General features: G+C 42.7%; 2 protein-coding genes across 3 annotated transcripts in view; one reads left to right on the forward strand and one right to left on the reverse strand.

Moving 5' to 3' along the window:
* hibadha (3-hydroxyisobutyrate dehydrogenase a) overlaps positions 1–12,767 on the reverse strand; it is a 56,375-nt gene extending 43,608 nt beyond the window's left edge. For both annotated transcript variants that reach the window (XM_072675002.1, XM_072675001.1), the window contains exons 1-4: positions 12,689–12,767; positions 8,511–8,671; positions 7,151–7,260; positions 5,188–5,309 (exon numbers count right to left, since the gene is read on the reverse strand). In XM_072675002.1, the coding sequence (XP_072531103.1) occupies positions 5,188–5,309; positions 7,151–7,260; positions 8,511–8,671; positions 12,689–12,758 (463 nt within the window). In that variant the 5' untranslated portion in view covers positions 12,759–12,767. The remainder of the gene's footprint in view (positions 1–5,187; positions 5,310–7,150; positions 7,261–8,510; positions 8,672–12,688) is intronic.
* A 3,170-nt stretch (positions 12,768–15,937) lies between these two features.
* Positions 15,938–22,500, forward strand: part of tax1bp1a (Tax1 (human T-cell leukemia virus type I) binding protein 1a) — a 37,508-nt gene continuing 30,945 nt past the window's right edge. Inside the window, exons 1-2 of the mRNA XM_072676487.1 lie at positions 15,938–16,033; positions 19,022–19,245. Coding sequence (XP_072532588.1) covers positions 19,051–19,245 — 195 coding nt within the window. The 5' untranslated portion in view covers positions 15,938–16,033; positions 19,022–19,050. The remainder of the gene's footprint in view (positions 16,034–19,021; positions 19,246–22,500) is intronic.

The raw sequence follows: 22,500 nt of genomic DNA on the forward strand, positions 1-22,500 counted from the left end.
GTCACTTCCAGACTTGACTACTGCAGCTCTCTTCTGGCTGGTCTCCCTCTGCGCACCATCAGGCCCCTGCAACTCATCCAGAATGCAGCGGCACGGGTCGTCTTCAATGTCCCTAAATTCAGCCATGTCTCTCCACTGCTGCGTTCTCTTCACTGGCTTCCTGTAGCTGCTGCCCAGGTCATCAGATTCAGACCCTGACTCTGGTCTACAAAGCCAAGACTGGACCAGTCAGCCCCTCCATACTTGATGGCAATGGTCAAAAGCCGATCAGCACCAAGAGCCCTTCCAGCTTCAAGTACGGCTCAGCTCGACCCGCCATCCCTCAAAATCCGCTGAAGACGAGCGTCTAGACTTTTTTCTGTCGTGGCACCAAAGTGGTGGAACGAGCTTCCCCTGGGTGTCCGAACGGCCGAGTCGCTCGCTGTCTTCAAACGCAGACTGAAGACCCACCTCTTCAGAGAATACTTGGACGAATAGTTCTATGGTCACCTTATTGTCTTGTGTTTAGTAATGTCTAAAGCTTATAGGTATCCTTTGAATTATTAGTCTATTCTAACTAGCTGAGGTTTTCTTGGGTAAATAGCAAAGCACTTTGTAAGTCGCTCTGGATAAGAGCGTCTGCTAAATGCCGTAAATGTAAATGTAAATGTATTGTTCTTATTACAGCCACAACAATACAACTACCCCAAATGCTAAGAGCCTTTTTAAACAACAAAAAGTTTAAATAATAAAAAAATTACATTAAACTGATTTACTCCAACTTACTCTACTCTTATGACCTCCCTTGGAGAACACATGGTTCTAATTAGACTGGATCCGTCCAGAAACTACTGGCCTTCTGGGTTAGAACACAAACACACACTTAAATACAAGTGCACACACACACACACACACACACAAAATAAGTGTCGATTATTTATGCACCGGTGTGTATGCTGTTGGTATGCTGGTTAATTAACTGTGCTCATCGTAGAATCAGAAACTCATCAATCCTTATCATCGTCAGAGCAGTAAAACAGGATCAGACCACTCTTTTAAAGAGTCACACACACACTCATACACACCGCTTTAAAAGCCTGTCTGAGCTGGTGACGCCAATCAGTAAACATCCAGCCCACCATCAACGGCACAGGAGTTGAGGAAAGTAGGGCTCGGACTCCTGACGGGCAGTTTCTTAGTTCCCAGCTTTTTATGGCCTTTTATCTACATGAAAGGCAGCGACATCGACAGCGACAACATTACAGCTCCATCAGAATAAGAGCCACTGACAGCACCACCCTCCGCAACGGCCCAGGCCATTAAAGACCCCGTCACAGAGCCATCATGGTCCGAGACACTGCATAATATTAGGTGTATGCGGGGTGTGCGAGTGAGAAAACGAGGTAGAGAGAGAGAGAGAGAGAGAGAGAGAGAGATTTAATCTGGCACTTTAGAGAACTTTAGATAGCAGAAAATATTTTAAATAGCTTTAAAGAGCGATTAGCTATTAGCTCAACTCTAATCAGAACAGCAGCCTGCAACATCTACAGTACTAAGAGCTTGTGTGTTTGGATCAGTGCAACAGTGTGTGTGTATTGTGTGAGGGACCATGCAGACGATATTCCCTCACCTAATTTAGCAAATCTAACATTTGATTGTTTTATTTTATTTATTTATTCATTTATTTATTTAATTAATTTTCCCTCCCATATTCCAGATAGCTAATTACCCGCCCCACTCGCTAGTACTCTCCTCCTATCACATGTAATACTACACACTGGGAGGGTGAGGACTAACACAGGCCACCATGTGGCCATGTGCAACCAGCCACCAACGCGCTCAGATCTCTGATGCTAGGCTTGCTTCCTAACCCCCTGGACACATCCAATCCCCCCCGGACACATCCAATCCCCCCGGACACATCCTATGCCCTCTGACGTCCTCCTACAGAAGGACCATTTAGGACCCAATACATTAGCCATGCTGACCCACTCCCTCAACTGTATTAGCTATCATGCTACTAGTTAGCAAGTCAAGCTGACCCCCCTTTGATTGTATCAAAGTAGCTAGCATGCTGATCTCAAATCAGTATCATGATTAACTGAACATTTGACCTCTATTATGATTATTTAAGATGCTCAGTTGGCTCTGTGTTCGAGTTCTCCTCCACAATGCTGACTGAATAGGGCAAAGTGACGACACAAATCAAAATGATATAAATAAATGACATGGGCATATTTGACGTTGATTAGAGGTTTGCAAATTCAGTTTTGCTTAATTTTCAATGAACTGCCCAGCCATGCTCACTGATCCTTTATTACACTTACATTTACAGCATTTATCAGACGTTCTTCTCCAGAGCGACTTCCAGAAGAGCTTCACTGTCACTCAGTAAAGACCCTTATCTAGTTTATACAGACTAGAATCCAGAAGATCCTCTAATCTGAGACTCTACTAAATACAGAATCAGTCTGGAGACCCAGTCCTCCACACACTCTACACTCTGCACACTGAGTCCTCTCAGAAGAGGAGGGTCTTCAGTCTGGGTTTGAGGACAGCGAGTGTTGGACTCTGCTGTTCGGACACCCAGGGGAAGTTCGTTCCACCACTTCGGTGCAGGACAGTAAAAAGTCTGGACGCTCGTCTTCCGTGGATCTTAAAGGATGGCGGGTCGAGCCGAGCCGAACTTGAAGCTGGAAGGGCTCTTGGTGCAGATCGGCTTTTGACCATCGCCATCAAGTACGGAGGGGCTGGCTGGTCCAGTCTTGGCTTTGTAGACCAGTGTCAGGGTTCTGAATCTGATGAGGGCAGCAGCTACAGGAAGCCAGTGAAGAGAGAACACAGCAGAGGAGGAGCTGAACATGACTGAACTTAGACACGTTGAAGGCGACCCGACCCGTGCCGGTGTGTTCTGGATTAACTGCAGGGGTCTGATGGTGTGCAGAGGGAGACCAGCCAGAAGAGAGCTGCAGTGGTCAAGTCTAGAAATGACAAGAGACTGAACAAGCACCTGGGTGACCTCTATAGAGAAGAAAGGTCAAATTCTCTTATTAGGAACATTATACTAATACTAGGCAGAGAGGCTTTTCTCCCTGCCTGCAGAACGTTTGAGAACCTCTGTTCTACAGATGCAAGAACTTCCAGCATTCCAATCTGGTGTCTTTGGGGCCCTGAGAGACATTCAGCTGCAGCACAGTGCACTGAACTGAACTATACTCACTAGCTGACAAAGGGAGAGAGCATGTGAACATTGCGTATTTGTGGCTGAGAGATGGTTGGAGTGTAAAAATATGCAAACCACCGGGAGAAGCCTCAAGAATGTCTTCTTTATAGTTTGCTTAAAAATGCATAAAAAAAACAAGAGTGAAATGGGAGTTAAACAATTATACTGGCATATATTATTTAAAAGTGTTACCTAACAATCTTATTAACTGATTATAATAAAATAATAAGCAAAACCACTGTCTCTTAATTTAACATGAGAGTCCAGCTATTTATAACTATTAATATTTTTAATATTTCTAAACATTTTCAAACACAAATTTCTTGTAGAATTTTGCTGTAGAACAGTATACTGTTAAAATAATAGGCGAATGACCTCTACTGTGTTTCCTGTAGCATATCCTATGACCCTGCCTGGCAAAGGACTCCAGTCTTCCCCTTTATTGCCTTAAGCTGTAGATCACATATTCACTAGTGATTAGATGTGAAGGGCCCAGGACCTCATCAACATGGCTAGCGACTAACAGCGTGGTAGTGATCCTAGGCGAGGTAGTGATGCTAACATCGCGATAGCAAGGAAAACACAGCAAACACACGTAACAGGCAGTATGTCTTCGCACCACTTCCTGTACAGTAATATTTAAAGCAAGGAGACCCAACCTCAGCTTACCTAAGATTACGGGCCCTCTTACACCCCATGCTCATCGCTATCTTACCCACCGCCAACAATCCACTGTACTCCGTCCGTCTGTGGCGTTTAAACAGAAGCTGCTTCTGAATATCTCTATGCTGGAGATGTTTCTGGAGTAGTGCTGTGTTTCTTGGCAGCAGAAAACACAGGCGGAGCTCCACTGACTGAAAACAGCCTAGACAGACGTTCGTCTACAATCTCCATCACTGAAGTAAATGAAACACTCCAAAAAAATACAATCAAATTACAGGAACAGCTGGATGCAAATTGGTGGTTTTCTCCCTCCCCGGGTTCGCAGGCGGGGAGCATCATGCAGCCAGATAGCAGTGCCATTAAAATAGCAATCCGCCAAAGTCAGAGCGCACCTGGCTCTTAAAGGGAACGGCGAGAGACACGCTGATTGGTTTGTCACACGTTATGCCCAAAAAACCCACCCATGATTAATTAAGAGACTTAGTACTCGACTTTTACGCATTTTGAGCCGAGCAAGGCGAACTTTTCCCATCGTTACCATAGCAAAGACACACAGACACGCCCCCTAAATCAAGCTGTGCGGTACAATGTTGACGGCTCACCTAAAGATCTATCATCTATGTCTCCTATAGCATCACAGATCCCTGTTAGCTTTGTGGTTAAATCTAGCCCAGACTGCTGGTACCAGAAATTGTCTCTTCTAGGCAAACAAGAGGCAGTTCTTGTGCATGCACGTTTCAACAGGATTCCTCAGTCAGGCCCTCACTCAGCACTCAGCCAGCCAGTAAGCGAAACAGCCTCTTCTAGGTCAGACGTCTCCAAGACATTTGTCCAACATAAAACATTCTGGTGATAAATGATATATTTGCTGTCCATACCTGGATAGAGCCCCATGTGGGTAAAATTCAGTTCTGCCGCGTCTGCAGAGCCGCCTTAATTAATAATGACATGAGAGAGGATTTTCCCCTCTATTACATTTACACTCATGCCATTTAGCTGATGCTCTTATCCAGAGCGACTTAGAAGGTCACTCTTATTACAGAGGTGGGCCAACGCAGTGTTAGGAGTCTTGCCCAAGGACTCTTATTGGTGTAGCGTAGCACCTAGTCACCCAGACCGGGAATCGAACCCCAGTCTCCCAAATGCTGGCAGGTAGTGGTGTTATCTGTTGCGCCACATCAACCACACCATTACATGGCAACATATGAACATATGAAGCCTCTTGTTGGCTCCTTTCTACCCCATCCACTTCTATCAAGACCCGCTGATCCTGAGGGTGGACCTGCTCTTTAACTTTGCTTTGTGTTGCATCTAATTTTTACCTCCTGAAACCGGAGCATCCATGAACACCGCGCCCTTCTTCTCCGCAGCCATGGCCATTTCCTTGGAGACAGCAGGGTCTATGGTGCTAGAGTCAATGAGCAGTGTGCCCTTCTTCACTTTCCTGAGAAAAAAAACAGCGGAGAGGACAGCCGGTATTATTACAGTTGTAGAAACAGCAGGAATAAGTAGCCAAAGTCACGGTTCCATTACAGCTATCTAGAACACAGCATGAAGAGGCTAAATAGAAAATGTTCCTTCTCCTCCTTCTCCTGGAGAGCTACTTCACCTTCCTGCAGGTTTCACCTCCACCCCGAATCTAATACACCAGAACGTCTGAGAGCAGCGAGTGGTTGGATCAGGTGGGGTGAGATAGGGGTTTGAGTTGGAGCCAAAGTCTGGGGAAGGTAGCTCTCCAGGAGCAGGACTGAAGACCACTGTTCTAAACACCCCACCCCCAACTATCACAGCTGTTTTTACATACTCACTCCATTTCGTTCAGTCAGGCTCAAAAGTAATTGGACAAATAACTGATATGTTTCCTGGTCCTTCGTTATTATTCTATTCATAGAATTTGCATTTGGTAGGAAACTCTTAATATGTGGTCCATAGAGGCACTGATGCAAGTGAAGGAGACCATCATGACCCTAAGAACCAGCCCCATGACCCAAAATAAAGACTAAGTGTTTTATTTCCATTGTTCTTTTAAATCTTTTAAATAAATGAATCTTAAAGAAGCAGTTTGTCAAAAAGCCAAACGCCACATGATTGATCTCTGACCCCAGATTTAGTCGATCAGCCACCCATGTTTGGTATTTGACATAGGACTGGGTGATATGGTAAATATTCTATATCCCGATATTTTAAATTATTAAGACATTTTCATGAGCCATGATATTTATCACATATAATTTATCACAGACTAAAAACATCAGCAGCGACAGATTCTTATAAAAGGTGCACGTATTTGTCACTGTACAGTGTGGACTGTACAGCGAAATGTGTCCTCCGCATTTAACCCATCTGGTAGTGAACACACACTCACACACACACACGTGTTAAGGGCAGTGAGTACACACACACACCCAGAGCGGTGGGCAGCCAACTCCAGCGCCCGGGGAGCAGAGAGGGTAAAGGGCCTTGCTCAAGGGCCCAACAGTGGCAGCTTGCCGAGCCCGGGAATCGAACCCACAACCCTGTTATCGATATCCCAGCGCTCTAACCGCTGAGCACCACTGCCCCTTATAAAGCCACTATTTAGATACTCTCCCGCACTGAGTACAGTGATCTCTACTCAGAATCAGCTCTGCTTAGAACAGCAGACTGCGTATCACCATAACAATATTCATCACAATACGATAAAACATCGTCATATTGCCCAGCCCTTATCTGACATGTGCTTCTTTAGTTTACAATGGGACATGCTAGGCTAACACTCCTAACAAACACTAGAATATGACCGTCACCAATCCCACCTTGGTTGAAAGAAAAAAAAAATTTATTTGCTTCAATATCTAAAAAACATCATTAAAACTGACCACAGCACACCATCAGAATAACTCCTGTAGTCGGCTGTAGTCAGGGGGTTATGGTGTGGTCTACAGAGCGTCCAAATATACGATTAATTCCCAGCAAATAACCTTATCCACAGCCTCTCGGTTTGTTTAGCTGACTACACACTGCAAAAACGTATATATCTGAGCAAGTGAAATCCTCCTAAACGTAGTGCTGGGCGGTGCTGGGCGGTGCTGGGCAGGTGGTATTAATGTTATGGCTGATCCATGTATTTTCTTCAGGATCACGTACTTCTAGGTACTTCTATTAAATGAGGGTCATCCTCACTGTATGTCTAATGGTTTTGATTAACTGACTGATTTATTGGGGTCAATACGACCAACTGTGATTCAGAGCTATGCTTTGTGGGTAATCAGGGATGGTTTACTGTTTACTATTATTCAGACTTACTTAAGTATACCGCTGGGTCCAGTGTAGACCTCAATGACGTTGGGACTTGATGGAAGCATAGTTATGATGCGGTCGGCTTTTTCCGCCACCTCGGCTGGAGAATCCAGAATCTGTGAGCAGAAGGAAGATATTCTATTCAAGAATTTGCATTTGGTAGGAAACTCTTAATATGTGGTCCAAAGAGGCACTGATGCAAGTGAAGGAGACCATCATGACCCTAAAAACCAGCCCCATGACCCAAAATAGAGACTAGGACTAAGTGTTTTATTTCCATTGTTCTTTTAAATCTTTTAAATAAATTAATCTTAAAGAAGCAGTTTGTCAAAAAGCCAAACGCCACATGATTGATCTCTGACCCCAGATTTAGTCGATCAGCCGCCCATGTTTGGTATTTGGCATAGGACTGGGTGATATGGTAAAAACTATATCTCACAATAACATCAGCCATATAAATAAGAACTGGTGGCAGACCTCCAGCCTCCAGCCACATCTTCTGAGAAGACGTAGAGATGATTCAGACCCACGCCGGGTACTGTGAGTCCATCTGAGGGACAGAGTGGACCAGAAAGACAAGGCAGACACCCTGTACAGGACAGGGCCAGAGCAGCCTCTACTTTCCACAGCAGCTCATACCTTGGGCAGCAGACTACTAGGGTTATTCTAACGACTCTGTTGTTGTGGGTGTTTTATGATGTGGTCTACAGAGGTCTCCAAGCTTCTAAATATACCATTCCCAGCAGGTAACCTTATCCACGGCCTGTCAGAACCACCAGTACGACAGCACCGTCACCCATAACCCGGTCATAATCGTTACAGAACCGCCGGATCTCTATTAGTTTAGCTTATTAATATTATAAGATATATATAAGATATAAGATATTATAAGCTAATATTATAAGATTAATTCAATTATTTCTAAATTTTAAAGTGATTTTTCCTATTAAATGTGTCTTATTCTATTGGTAGATAATTTTGCTTAATTCAAAAAACAACATAATTCAGCTTTTATAAAGAAATAATGCTTAAAACAAGCAAAATGATCTACCAGTTATAAATAAAATCACTTAAAATAAGTAAAAAAAAAAAAAGGGGGAAGTTAAATGTAACAATTATAAATATTAGATATTTAAAATTTCACTTTTCAACATATCCTTCGTGGCAGTGCAACTATTTTCCACGATTCTTAGCCTCTTAGGAGAACTGCCAACTGCCAATTCAGTTATGTCAGCTATTAGACGCCCACACTGGCACTAGTACCGTCTACGCTGAGTGATGGGGGGAGAGGGAGGACCATCTTTCTGCCGTAGTACGAAAACTACAATGCATAATTTCCTGTAATACATTAAGCAATCTACATTACCTGAGCTCCAGAATCTTGTAGCTCTTTACGGGACTCTGGGAAAACATCAGTGGCAATGATTGGATATCCATTCTTCAGCAAGTTCTTAGCCATGGGCGTACCCATGTTCCCCAGGCCAACGAAACCAACCGGGGTTTTAGAGGCCATCGATCTGCTGGATGCTTCGACAGAACAGAAAAAAAGAGTCATTTTAAAATAAGAGACCAGGAGAAAAGAAAGACCTTATACATAAATACACAGTTTCCAAACGTTTCTGGACACCATTGCTGACACAGCTGTGCAAATGCTCACACACAGCTTGTCTAGTCCCTGAAGATAAGTCCTGCCAATAGAATAGGACTCTCTGGAGCAGATTAACACCATGGACCTATTGGCACCAGTACTTTTGGGATGAGTTGGAGATGATGAGGTGGGGTTGTGATCATCATCAAACATCCTGACCTTACTAACACTCTTATTGCTGAATGCAATCAAATCCTCCCAGCAATGCTCCTCCTCCAAAATCTAGTAGAAAGTCTTCTTCTCTGGACAGTAGAGACAGTTACTCCAACAGATGCACCCTTGATTGCATAAGAAACAATGAATGAGCAGGTGTCCAAATACTTTTGTCTGTATATGTGTGTATAGAAAAGCTGCTATACTGCTATAACTAAGAGTACAGTAAGTGCATCTGCTGATGCTTCCAGGAACATCACTGATGATGCATGAAGAAGTGGTAGCTGCTGCAGTAACAGAAAGCACTGAAGCTGCTTTGAGACTCGATTCCACGAGTCACAGCAGCTCCACTCAGTAACAACAAAACAATTATTTGATTATTTTGGAGACGATCCCTGGCATAGAAGCAGACCCTGGAGCAACGCAAACAATCTGACCGAAGTGGACCATCATAGTAACTTCTCAGCTTGTGCTGCTGAACAGTTGGAGTGATCAGTTGACATCATGTGACTCCGCCCCTTCCTGTCTGTGACATGGAAGCAACATGGAGAACTCAAACTACCAACTGAGCAGCTTCTATAAACGCTCGTTAATCATGGTCAAGGTAAAATGAGGTAAAATTGAGATATTGATTGGTAAAAGATGCCGGAGAGCACTAATCCCTTCTGCATGGGTCCCCTTTCCTTTTTGTACAAAACAATAGTAATTTACCTATCTTTAATTTTACACCTGTTGAAGTTCTGCTCACTGACCATTCAGAGTAAGACATCCCGACAAGGGGTGCCCAAACATTTGCATGCCATCAAAAAATAAATAAATAAATAAATAAAATAATATATATATATATATATATATATATATATATATATATATATATATATATATATACACACATATATATACAGTCATGCCCGAAAGTATTCATACCCCTGGCAAAGTTTGACTTAAATTTACTTTTATTTAACCAGAAGTTATATTTTTGCCTGGAAATGACACAGGCATCTCCCAGGAGATAACACGATGATGTACAAGAGGCATCATTGTGGGAAAAAGTATTTCTCAGCTTTTATACACATTTGAACAAAAAGTGGCATGTCCAAAATTATTCATACCCTTTGAAAACTGTCACAGTATATGGGAAAATCCAAAGTTCTATACCATTCCAAATAGTCCAAGCTGTTTTAAAGCATCCTAATTACCCTGATTCATTGGGAACAGCTGTTTTAATCAACTCAACAGGAGAAAAACAGCAGCTCTCTGCAGTTGGTTTGTGGACAGTCATGGCTAAGACAAAGGAGCTCACTAAGGACCTGCGGCTGTGCATTGTGGCCGCTCACAAGTCAGGAAAGGGCTATAAAGCCATATCAAAATGTTTTCAAGTTCCAGTGGCTACAGTGCAAAGTATTATTAAAAAATACAAGAAGTTCCGCACTGTGGAAAATCTCAGAAGATGTGTTCGGAAGCCAAAAGTGACACCTGTGCTGGCCAGGAGAATAGTGAGAGAGGTGAAGAAAAATCCAAGGATCACCACCAAGGCCATCCTGGTGAATCTGGACTCTGCTGGTGGCGACATCTCAAGGCAGACAGTTCAACGGACACTGCACACTGCTGGGTTCCACGGACGCAGGCCAAGGAGGACACCACTTCTCCAGAAAAGGCACACAAAAGCCCGCTCGACCTTTGCAAATGCTCATCTGGACAAAGAAGAAGACTTCTGGTGTTCTGTTTTATGGTCAGATGAAACAAAAATTGAATTGTTTGGCCACAATGATGTGTGCACCATTTGGCGTGAAAAAGGAGAAGCCTTCAACCCTAAGAACACCATCCCCACTGTCAAACATGGTGGTGGGAACCTAATGTTTTGGGGGTTTTTTTCAGCCAATGGACCAGGGAACTTGATCGCAGTAAATGGCACCATGAAAAAAGAGCAATACATCAAGATTCTCAACAACAACATCAGGCAGTCTGCAGAGAAACTTGGCCTTGGGAACCGGTGGACATTTCAGCACGACAACGACCCAAAACACACAGCCAAAGTGGTGAAGAAATGGTTAGCAGACAAAAACATTAATGTTTTGCAGTGGCCCAGCCAGAGTCCTGACTTGAATCCAATTGAGAATCTGTGGAGGGAGCTAAAGATCAGGGTGATGGCAAGGAGACCCTCGAACCTCAAAGAGTTGGAGCTCATCACTAAAGATGAATGGGCAAAAATACCAGTGGAGACATGCAAAAAGCTGGTCAGCAATTACAGGAAGCGTTTGATTGCTGTAATAGCCAATAAAGGCTTTTCTATTAATTATTGAGAAGGGTATGAATAATTTTGGACATGCCACTTTTTGTTCAAATGTGTACAAAAGCTGAGAAATATTTTTTCCCACAATGATGCCTCTTGTACATCATCGTGTTATCTCCTGGGAGATGCCTGTGTCATTTCCAGGCAAAAATATAATTTCTGGTTAAATAAAAGTAAATTTAAGTCAAACTTTGACAGGGGTATGAATACTTTCGGGCATGACTGTATATAAAATGTCCTCAATATTTAATGTTAGAAATTCATATCAGAAATACTTAATACTTAATAATAAACAGCTTAAATATATTGAATATATAATTTATTATTATGTTTTGCAAAAAAAATCTGCACCAAAATTGATTCAAGACTGATTACCTTTTTTTTATATATATATATAAAATGGACCATTTTTAAACATTAATATTTGCCATAACATTTTGATGTGTGGGCAGTGAGTCATTAAATTATGGAGTCAATTTATTTCATTAGTGTCATTGCTGTTTATCTCATTCATACCATTGATATCAATATTTTACAAACAAATAAATATATAAATAGCTTAAATCATATAAACAGCTTAAATTTATTGAATATATTATTTATTATTATTTTTTGCACCAACAAAAAATCTGCACCAAAATCACTGATTACCTTTTTATGTATACATATATAAAATGGACAATTTTTAAACATTAATATTTTGCCATATTTGCCCTCACATTTTGATGTGTGGGCAGTGAGTCATTAAATTACGGAGTAGATTTATTTCATTAGCGTCATTACCGTTTATCTCATTCATACCATTGATATCAATATTTTACAAACAAATAAATCAATAAATAGTTTACATTATTATTCTTTGTATTTAAAGTGCATCATATACTAGCTGTTGATCAATTTTAATCCTGAAAAAAAAAAAAAAATATATATATATATATATATAAAATTATCATTACCAAAATCCGTCATGACCATTACAAAACAGGTTGTGACGGTAATGACAGCATCGTTTTAACTAAATGACAAAAATGTGAATTAAAATGTATTATTATTTCCATTGTTTTTCAGTCGACATAGCTGTACGACATCACCTCTAGACTCAGTAAAGTGTGAAAAAGTAAGTGAACCCTTAGGAATGAGCTGGATCTGCTCTTTATAAATATTAAATATTATAATTCTATATCAGATCAGATAGACAGAAGATCATTAACAGAGTGTAGACATTTTTTTTTACATTATTATAAATAACAGTAAAAAAGAGCCCCCAGCTGAAGAGAATCTCTCCCATGTGTGATCACACAGAGCCGGGTAGAAGTCTGGGCTTAGCTCAGTCCAGCTCCTGGAGCTCCACTCGTCCGTCCCCGGCCCGACCCACAGCGCGAACCCGGCAGCCGTGCTCTCCTCTCGGCCTGTTAAAGCCCTGTCCGACTGTCAGGAGAAGAGCCCTTACCCGGACTGAGGTCCACATGCCTGTTGCACCTCTGCAAAACACTCCGAGAGCCTCTGAGGAAGGCAGCCATGCTTCTCTCCTCCCCTCGACCTCAGCGCTGCTGCCTGGGGCTCAGGAAGTGAGGAGGAGGAGGAGGAGGCTACGACTGACAGCGGCATCCATCCAATCACAGACCTGTAAACAATCACAGCTCTGAGCAACGACCAATCACATTCCGGAGCGCACTGACTGACTGACTGCGTGGTTTATTTATAAAGGCGAGGAGATTTACAGCGATGTTAGTAACCAAACTATTATTATTATATTACATCAAAATGTTATTAAGGTAATAGTTAATATGAAAAACACACGTGAAAAGACTCTAATAATAATATATATACTGTAAAATATAAATAATATTAAGAGAAGCACGGTCTAATTTTTAGATATACAGACATATTAATACACTTATTATTGTTTTTATTTTGCACAGATCACACAGCTGGTCTAGTCCCTGTAGAGAAGGAGAAGTACTGCCAATAGAATAGGACCCTCTGGAGCAGATCAACATCATGACCCTATTGGCTCCATGCTGCCTAATAATGCCAGGCGTGGACTAGAGGGGTATAAAGACCCCCAGCATTGAGGAGCTGTGGAGCAGTGGAGGAACTGTGTTCTCTGGAGTGATGATGGTGGAGCTCCATCCAGTACTTTTGGGATGAGGAGTTGGGGATGATGAGGTGAGGTGGTGATCATCCTCATCCAACATCCTGACCTCACTAACGCTCTTGTCGCTGAATGCAATCAAATCCTCACAGCAATGCTTCTCCTCCAAAATCTAGTAGAAGGTCTTCTTCTCTGGACAGTGGATATATTAGTTATATTTGCTGATCATGCAAAAGGAGTCTGGGTACCTAAGTCTCCCTGGTGCTCATGGAGGTCCCACTCCAGAACTTACAGGACTTAAAGGTTCTGCTGACGTTAGTCTTGGTGCCAGAGACCACAGCAGGACACCTTCAGAGGTCCTGTGGAGCCCATGTCTCGACGGGTCTGTGCTGTAGAGTCACGTATGTTGAATGTGTTTGCGCTAAAGTGTCTCAGGTGGTTGCTAATGCATTGCTAAGTGAGTGCTATGGTGTTGCTGTGGTGTTTCTATTTGGTTGCTATGGTATAACAGGTGGTTCCTTGGTCAGTTGCTATGAAATTTTGGGTGGTTCCTAAGGTCTGGTCACTGCTAAGCCGATTGCCATTACGTTTCATGTGATTGATAAGGCATTGTTAAGTAGGTGCTATGTGTTGCTAGTGTGTTTCTTAACAATTAACACTAGAGCTGTTGCTATTTTGCTTCATGTGGTTGCTACGGTTGTCAAAGGGTTTTAAGTGGTTGCTATGATAGTGTTACAGCATTTAATGTGGCTGCTATGGCAATTGCTACAGCATTTAATGGAGTTGCTAAGTGATTTTCAGATGTTTTCCGGTGGTTGTTAGGATGGATGCTATGGTGTCTCAGATGGTTGCTATATAGTGTTGCCAAGTGGTTGCTGACGTACCCCATCTGTTTGATTGGGTGTTACTAGTGCAATTTTACAATTGTGACACAAGAAAAGAAGGGTGTTCCCCATTCATTTATACACTGAAAAAATAAACCACATTGCTTTGTGGAAACTGATGGATCAAACCGAATCACACTAGTTAAACTGAATCAAACCGATCAAACTAAATCAAACCAATCAAACTGAATCAAACCGAATCAAAGTAAATCAAACCAATCAAACTGAATCAAACCGAATCAAGCTAAATCAAACCAATCAAACTGAATCAAACCGAATCAAAGTAAATCAAACCAATCAAACTGAATCAAACCAATCAAACTGAATCAAACCGAATCAAGCTAAATCAAACCAATCAAACTGAATCAAACCGAATCAAACTAAATCAAACCAATCAAACTAAATCAAACCAATCAAACTGAATCAAATCGAATCAAACTGAATCGAAACGATCAAACTAAATCAAACCAATCAAACTGAATCAAACCGAATCAAACTAAATCAAACCAATCAAACTGAATCAAACCGTATCAAACTGAATCAAACCGTATCAAACTAAATCAAACCAATCAAACTGAATCAAACTGAATCAAACCGAATCAAAGTAAATCAAACCAATCAAACTGAATCAAACCAATCAAACTGAATCAAACCGAATCAAGCTAAATCAAACCAATCAAACTAAATCAAACCAATCAAACTGAATCAAACCAATCAAACCGAATCAAACTAAATCAAACCAATCAAACCGAATCAAACTGAATCAAACCGAATCAAACTAAATCAAACCAATCAAACCGAATCAACCCGAATCAAACCGAATCAAACTGAATCAAACCAATCAAACCAATCAAGCTAAATTAAACCAATCAAACTGAACCACACTGAGTCAAACCGAATCAAACCTATCCAACTGAATCAATCTGAACCACACTGAGTCAAACCGAATCAAACCTATCCAACTGAATTAAACTGAACCACACTGAGTCAAACCGAATCAAACCAATCAAGGTAAATTAAACCAATCAAACTGAATCAACCCGAATCAAACCGAATCAAACTGAATCAAACCAATCAAACCAATCAAACTGAACCACACTAAATCAAACCAATCAAACTGAATCAACCCGAATCAAACCGAATCAAACTGAATCAAACCAATCAAACCAATCAAGCTAAATTAAACCAATCAAACTGAACCACACTGAGTCAAACCGAATCAAACCTATCCAACTGAATCAAACTGAATCAAAGCAATCAAGCTAAATCAAACCGAATCAAATTAAATCAAACCAATCAAACTGAATCAAACCGAATCAAACCTATCCAACTGAATCAAACTGAATCAAAGCAATCAAGCTAAATCAAACCGAATCAAATTAAATCAAACCAATCAAACTGACCGAACAAGCGAAATAAATTACAATCAAACCAATTAAATGTCTAAATCTCATCATCAAACTGATTCAAACCATCAAACTTGAATCCAACCAAATTAACCTGAATCAAATAGAATCAAACCAACCACGTCAATCGATCAAACCGAAAACCAATCAAAAATATGGATACGAGCCTGAATCGAACAATTACATCAAACATCAAAATTACACCAATAATATAAATCGGATATAATATCAGTGTAAGAACCGATAACCGTCCGAAATGAATCAGCGCACCTCTCCCGAACAGCTCTAACGGAAGTGGCGGAAGTCACGCGGTTCCCTCACACGGTTATGTTGACAACCGGGGAAGCGGACAGTGAGTCCCGCCTCCCAAAGCGAGCAGCTCCGGGAACACGGACAGGCATGGAGCTCAGGTACCCGGCCAGCTTATTACATGTGTCTGTTACAGTGTTTTAGGCCGAGGCTGCGCCGTTAGAGGAGCGGGGGTCTGCGGCTGGAGCAGCGGGAGGAGCAGCGGGAGGAGGCGGCGGAGGCGGAGGAGGAGGAGGAGGACAGCTAGCACTAGCGCAGCGCCGGGGATGCGCAGTGTTTGGGCGGTTCTCAGCAGACGGAGCGGAGCTTTACCAGCTTCAATAAACAGCCATATCCTAAATAACCGATGAACCTGCAGACTCTGCAGATGCCCGCGCCTCACTGCTCCCGCCTCCCGGTCTGATCTCCATCCGATCATTAAGCCAGGCTGCTAGCTGCTCATAGCTAGCTAACACTTCTGCTAGCTAGGCGGCTAATAGCAGGCTTGTGCTGCCCCGTCAGACTGCCCTGCCAGACTGCCCTGCCAGACTGCCCCGTCAGACTGTCCTGCCAGACTGCCCCGTCAGACTGTCCTGCCAGACTGCCCTGTCAGACTGTCCTGCCAGACTGTCCTGCCAGACTGTCCTGCAGGAGCTTCTCACACAGTCCTGCTGGGAGCTCGGGTACTCAGACAGCAGCACATCAGACCTACAGGTGTAGCAGCTAGCTGGGTGTGGACAGCCTCAGTCACTCAGATCAGATCAGACAGATCAGAGAGTCTGAGAGAGTCTGAGAGAGTCTGATAGAGTCTGGTAGAGTCTGGTAGAGTCTGGTAGAGTCTGGTAGAGTCTGATAGAGTCTGGTAGAGTCTGATAGAGTCTGGTAGAGTCTGGTAGAGTCTGATAGAGTCTGGTAGAGTCTGGTAGAGTCTGATAGAGTCTGGTAGAGTCTGGTAGAGTCTGGTAGAGTCTGAGAGAGTCTGATAGAGTCTGGTAGAGTCTGATAGAGTCTGGTAGAGTCTGGTAGGGTCGCATAGAGTCGCATAGAGTCGCGTAGAGTCTGGTAGAGTCTGGTAGAGTCTGGTAGAGTCGCATAGAGTCGCATAGAGTCTGGTAGAGTCGCATAGAGTCTGGTAGAGTCGCATAGAGTCTGGTAGAGTCTGGTAGAGTCTGGTAGAGTCTGGTAGGGTCGCATAGAGTCGCGTAGAGTCTGGTAGAGTCTGGTAGAGTCTGGTAGAGTCGCATAGAGTCGCATAGAGTCTGGTAGAGTCGCATAGAGTCTGGTAGAGTCGCATAGAGTCTGGTAGAGTCGCATAGAGTCTGGTAGAGTCGCATAGAGTCTGGTAGAGTCTGGTAGAGTCTGGTAGAGTCTGATAGAGTCGCATAGAGTCGCATAGAGTCTGGTAGAGTCACATAGAGTCTGGTAGAGTCACATAGAGTCTGGTAGAGTCTGGTAGAGTCTGATAGAGTCTGGTAGAGTCTGGTAGAGTCTGGTAGAGTCTGATAGAGTCTGGTAGAGTCTGGTAGAGTCTGGTAGTGAAGCTAATTCAGGGGACAGATTTGCCATTAACACTTTAGTGACCGTCAAGCGATTAAGAACAGTAACACTATTACACAAGTGCGTTACATAGTGGTTGCTATGGTGTTACTAAGTGGTTGCTATGGTGTTATCAAATGGTTGGAGTCAAGCAGGCAAGAGAAGCGTAGTAGAGGAGTGCAGTTCCTGGGCTGTTGCTGTGGTTGCTATGGTATTTCAGATGTTTCTATGGTGTTATGGTGATCCTTCATGTCTTCTTACGTTTTTTGTCTTTTACTAATTACTAATTATGTAAAGCTGCTTTGTGACGACAACAGTTGTAAAAAAGCTGTACAAATAAATTTGACTTGACTTGTTGCTAAGTGGTTGCTTTGGTGTTGCTAAGTGGTTGCTTTGGTGTTGCTAAATGGTTGCTGAGTGGATGCTACATGGTTGCCATGGTTTTGCTCCGGTATCCCATGTGGTTGCTATGGTGTTGCTAGGTGATTGTTATGGTGTTGCTAGGTGGTTCCTATGCTATCCTTGGTGGTTCCTGTGGTGTTGCTAGGTGGTTGATATGATGTTCCAAGTGGTTGCAGAGTGAATGCTAGGTTGTTGATATAGTGTTGTTATAGTATCCCAAGTGGTTGCTACGGTGTTAGTAGGTGGTTATTAAGGTGTCTCAAGTAGTTGTTGAGTGGATGCTAGGTGGTTGCTATGGTGTCTCAGGTAGTTGTTGAGTGGATGCTAGGTGGTTGCTATGGTATCCCAAGTGGTTGTTATGGTGTTGCTAGGTGGTTGGTATGATGTTCCAAATGGTTACTGAGTGGATGCTACATACTTGCTATGGTGTTGCTATGGTATCCCAAGTTTTTGCTATGGTGTTGCTAGGTGATTGTTATAGTGTTGCTAAGTGGTTCCTATGGTGTTACTAGGTGGTTGATATGGTGTCCCAGGTGGTTGCTGAGTGGATGCTAGGTGGTTCATATGGTTTTGCTAGGTGGTTCCTATGCTATCCTAGGTGATTCCTGTGGTGTTGCTAGGTGATTGGTATGATGTTCCAAGTGGTTGCTGAGTGGATGCTACATGCTTGCTATGGTGTTGCTGTGGTATCCCAAGGTGTTGCTAGGTGATTGTTATGGTGTTGCTACGTGGTTGATGTGGTGTCCCAGGTGGTTGCTGAGTGGATGCTAGGTGGTTGCAGTTGTGTGTCAATAGGTGGTTGATAGGGTGTTGTTAAGTGTTTGCTGATGGTGCTACGGATAGCAGTGGTGTGGCTTTGCAGTGCAAAACCATCAGATCATCCAACCATAGATCAGATAACCATAAACACCCTAGTTTAGTTACCTGTGTTCTGTGCTTTTGTGCTCCGTCCACCACATTTCTATATTGTTTATTATTATTATGATTATTATGATATATTATGGTATGCTCATTAGAAATTAAGCTAGTATCAGTAAAAAGAAATATTAACTTTTATACTTACAATGTAATTATATATCCTCAGTTTTTAGCCCCCCCCTCCTCCTCTCACTACCTCTGGGATTACTAAACTGGTCTATCTACCTGTCTGTCCCTCTGTTTTACCTTTGCAGGTAGACAGTTAGACCCAGTCCACTGTAAAATGTCATCAGCCTGTGAAGCAGCAGCCTCCTCTGCAGGTGGAGGGGGGAGTTCAGTCATGGAGACGTCCAACTTCGCCCATGTGATCTTCCAGAACGTTGGGAAGAGCTTTCTGCCTCAGGCGGCGCTGGAGTGCCACTACACACTCACACCATTCATCACCCCCCACCCCAAAGACTGGGTCGGCATCTTTAAGGTCAGCACATGCTCTCGCACACAGAGGCCTGTTTAGAGTACAAACCTCCAGACCGGTTCTGTTGACTCACTGAAAGCAGACCAGCGTAGAACATCACCTCATACCGGTTCTGTTACATGCAGGTGCACCCATCAGCCATAACATTAACACCACCTTTCTAATGCTGAGTAGGTCTACCTTTGTGCTGCCAGAACAGCTCTGACAGATTGAGGCATGAACTCTCCTTAATACATTTTTCTAATGTTTTGGAGCATTGCTGTGAGGATTTGGTAGCATTCGGGTCAGGATGTTGGATGGTCACCAACCCACCCCCTGCCTAACTCCCTAAAATATCCCAAAAGTACTGGATGGAGCTCCTCCACCATTATTCCAGAGAACACAGCTCTTCCACTGCTCCACAGCTCCTCAATGCTGGGGGGCTTTATACCCCTCTAGTCCACGCCTGGCATTATTAGACAGCATGGAGCCAATAGGGTCATGATGTTGATCTGCTCCAGAGAGTCCTATTCTATTGGCAGTTCTTCTTATTCTCTACAGGGACTAGACCAGCTGTGTGTGTGTGTGCATTTGCACATCTGTGTCAGCAATGGGTGCTACATAAAGTAGCTAAATGCATTCAATAGAAGGGGTGTCCACAAACTTTTGAAAAATGATTTATACTTTTATGCAAAATCAGACAAGACAGCACCTGCCACACACACACACACACATTCTCTCTCTCTCTCTCTCTCTCTCTCACACACACACTTAAATGACCATTTCTTCCTTCCAGCTTAATTACAGATCTCCGAGCATCACAGCTGGCAGTACAGTTTAGTATGAAGCTGAGTTAGTTAGTATGAAACTTTTTGATCTCCTCTCCTTTTTCCCCTCTCTCTTGTTCTCACATTAGCAACCACCTCCTCCCCTCCACCCCCCGTAATCCCATTCTCGCTTTCATCACAACATTTAATCTCCCAGTTAATTAAGTGGAAATAGATGAGTGGAAAGTTAGCGTGCTGTTAAGTTAAATAGACGCTTTATAGACAGCGTAAAACCCCCTTCAAATCAACCAGATCTATCAGAGCCGGGATACAGAACCGGGCTTAATGGGGTGAAAAGTGGATTGGAAATAGATAGTAAATCCACTCAGTATTAATCTTTTAATGGTTAGCTGTGAGCGGGGTCAGTGAGTTTAAAATCAAATCAAATCAAATTTTATTTGTCACGTACATAGTCATACACAGTATAACTTGCAGTGAAATGCTTTTTTGACAGTCTGCTCACATCAAGCTATACAATAAAAATCTACATTTAAACTTAACTAAACCTTAACTTAATGAAGTAAAGTGCAAAAGTGCAAAAGAAAAAATAAAATAAAAATGAAGAAAATAAAAATAGAATAAGTTACATTTAAGTTAAAGAATAGAATATAAAAATGAAAATATAGAAATATAAGCAAAAAAAATACAGAATACAAATATACAAATATATATACAGAGATGAAATAGTGCGTGTCTGTGTGTGTGTGTGTGTATATATACATACATATACATATGTACATATTTATCTGTATGTGAGTGTATGTGTGAGTTAAAAAGAAATATTTGCATTGTTGTCCGTAGTGTGTTTTCCGTGAGCCATGGTTGTGTATTGTAGTGAGTGAGGGTCCAGTTTGTGTATGTAGATACTTTGATTTAGTGTCCTAGTCCCTGTCCCCATTCAAGGCACGGATGGCTTGTGGAAAGAAGCTCCTCCTAATTCTCTCTGTGTTAGCCTTCAGGGTTCTTAAGCGTTTCCCCGAGGGCAACAGAGAGAACAGTCCATTGTTGGGATGACTGGGGTCCTTCACAATCTTCTTGGCCTTGGTCCAACACCGCTTCTTGAGTTTACAGCATATGTGTGTGTCCTAGATGTAGGCATTAGGACTTTTCCCCTGGTAGACAGAGTTAGACAGCAGGCACACACTCGCAGTACTATTCTACCCCCCGTCTCTCAGCAGTGAGGGGGTTCTACTGTAGAAGCTCCAGATCTCCTCAGAACAGATAAAGAAGCTGAACATGAATCCAGTAAAAAGGAGAAACAAGAGCTTCTCATTCTGAAGAGAGAAAGTAGTGAGATCTTGTCGGTGAGCTAGTCTGAAGAACAGAGCTCGGTTCCTCCAGGTTTCTCCTGGATGCCCCCCCAGTCCAGCCAGCACAGCGTGGAGGATGTGTTCACCTCCATCAGCAGCAGCAGCAGCAGCAGCAGCAGCTCACCTGATTTACCATCATTAAGCCCTGATTTACCACCAAACCAGGTGTTGATCTGAGGAGAACTCTAAATAACACTAGACTCCATGAGAGAGGAGAACTCTGGAGATGTTCTAATGATGAACACAGTGATGGAGAACCTCCACCACCTTCTGTAGGAGTGTTCTTATTAGTGTTTATTCTGATATCAGTGATTTACTGAGCAGATCAGCACTTACTGCATGTTTAATTGTGTGTATATATGGACTGAACCTAGCAGATCATTTGACACTTTGGAAAAAGCTTTGATAGATCAGATAGATCAGCAATATCAATTACTGTAATTAATAAGTAATGATATAATTCACCAACATCCAGTCAGCTGCTTGTTACTGCACACAGATCAGCCATAACATTAAAACCAACTGCCTCAAATTGTGTAGTTCCCCCTCATGACACTAAAAAAGCATGGACTCCACAAGACCTCTGAAGGTGTCCTGCTGTGGTCTCTGGAACACCAAGACTAACATCAGCAGCAGATCCTTTAACAAGTCCTGGAAGCTGTGAGGTGGGCGGGGCCTCCATGAGCATCAATGAGCTTTAGGTGCCCATGACTCTTTCCTGGTTCACCGGTTGTCCTTCCTTTGAGCTCTTTTGGTAGGTACTGACCACTGCATACTGGGAGAGAACACCCCACAAGACCTGCCTGCTAAAGTTCTGGAGATGTTCTGACCCAGTCATTATCTAGAACATCACAGTCTGGTTCTGGTCAAAGTGTCTCAGATTCTTACGCTTGTCCATTTTCCTGCTTCATCACCTTCATCATCTTCAAGAACTGACTGTTCTTCACTCACTGCCTAATATGTAGATCCACCCCTCGACAGACAGGAGACACTGGACCCAGATCAGCAGTGTTCTTCTTCAGCTGGAGGTGTTTTGATTACACACACTGTAATGGTGTAATAGTTGTTCAGTAATCTTGAAGCACTGGCTGTATCGTGCTGTGCCAGTTCATCATATCGCCCAGATTTACGTAACAGTCCAG

This window comes from Salminus brasiliensis, chromosome 3 (assembly GCF_030463535.1).
Source record: "Salminus brasiliensis chromosome 3, fSalBra1.hap2, whole genome shotgun sequence".
Lineage (NCBI taxonomy): Eukaryota > Metazoa > Chordata > Actinopteri > Characiformes > Bryconidae > Salminus > Salminus brasiliensis.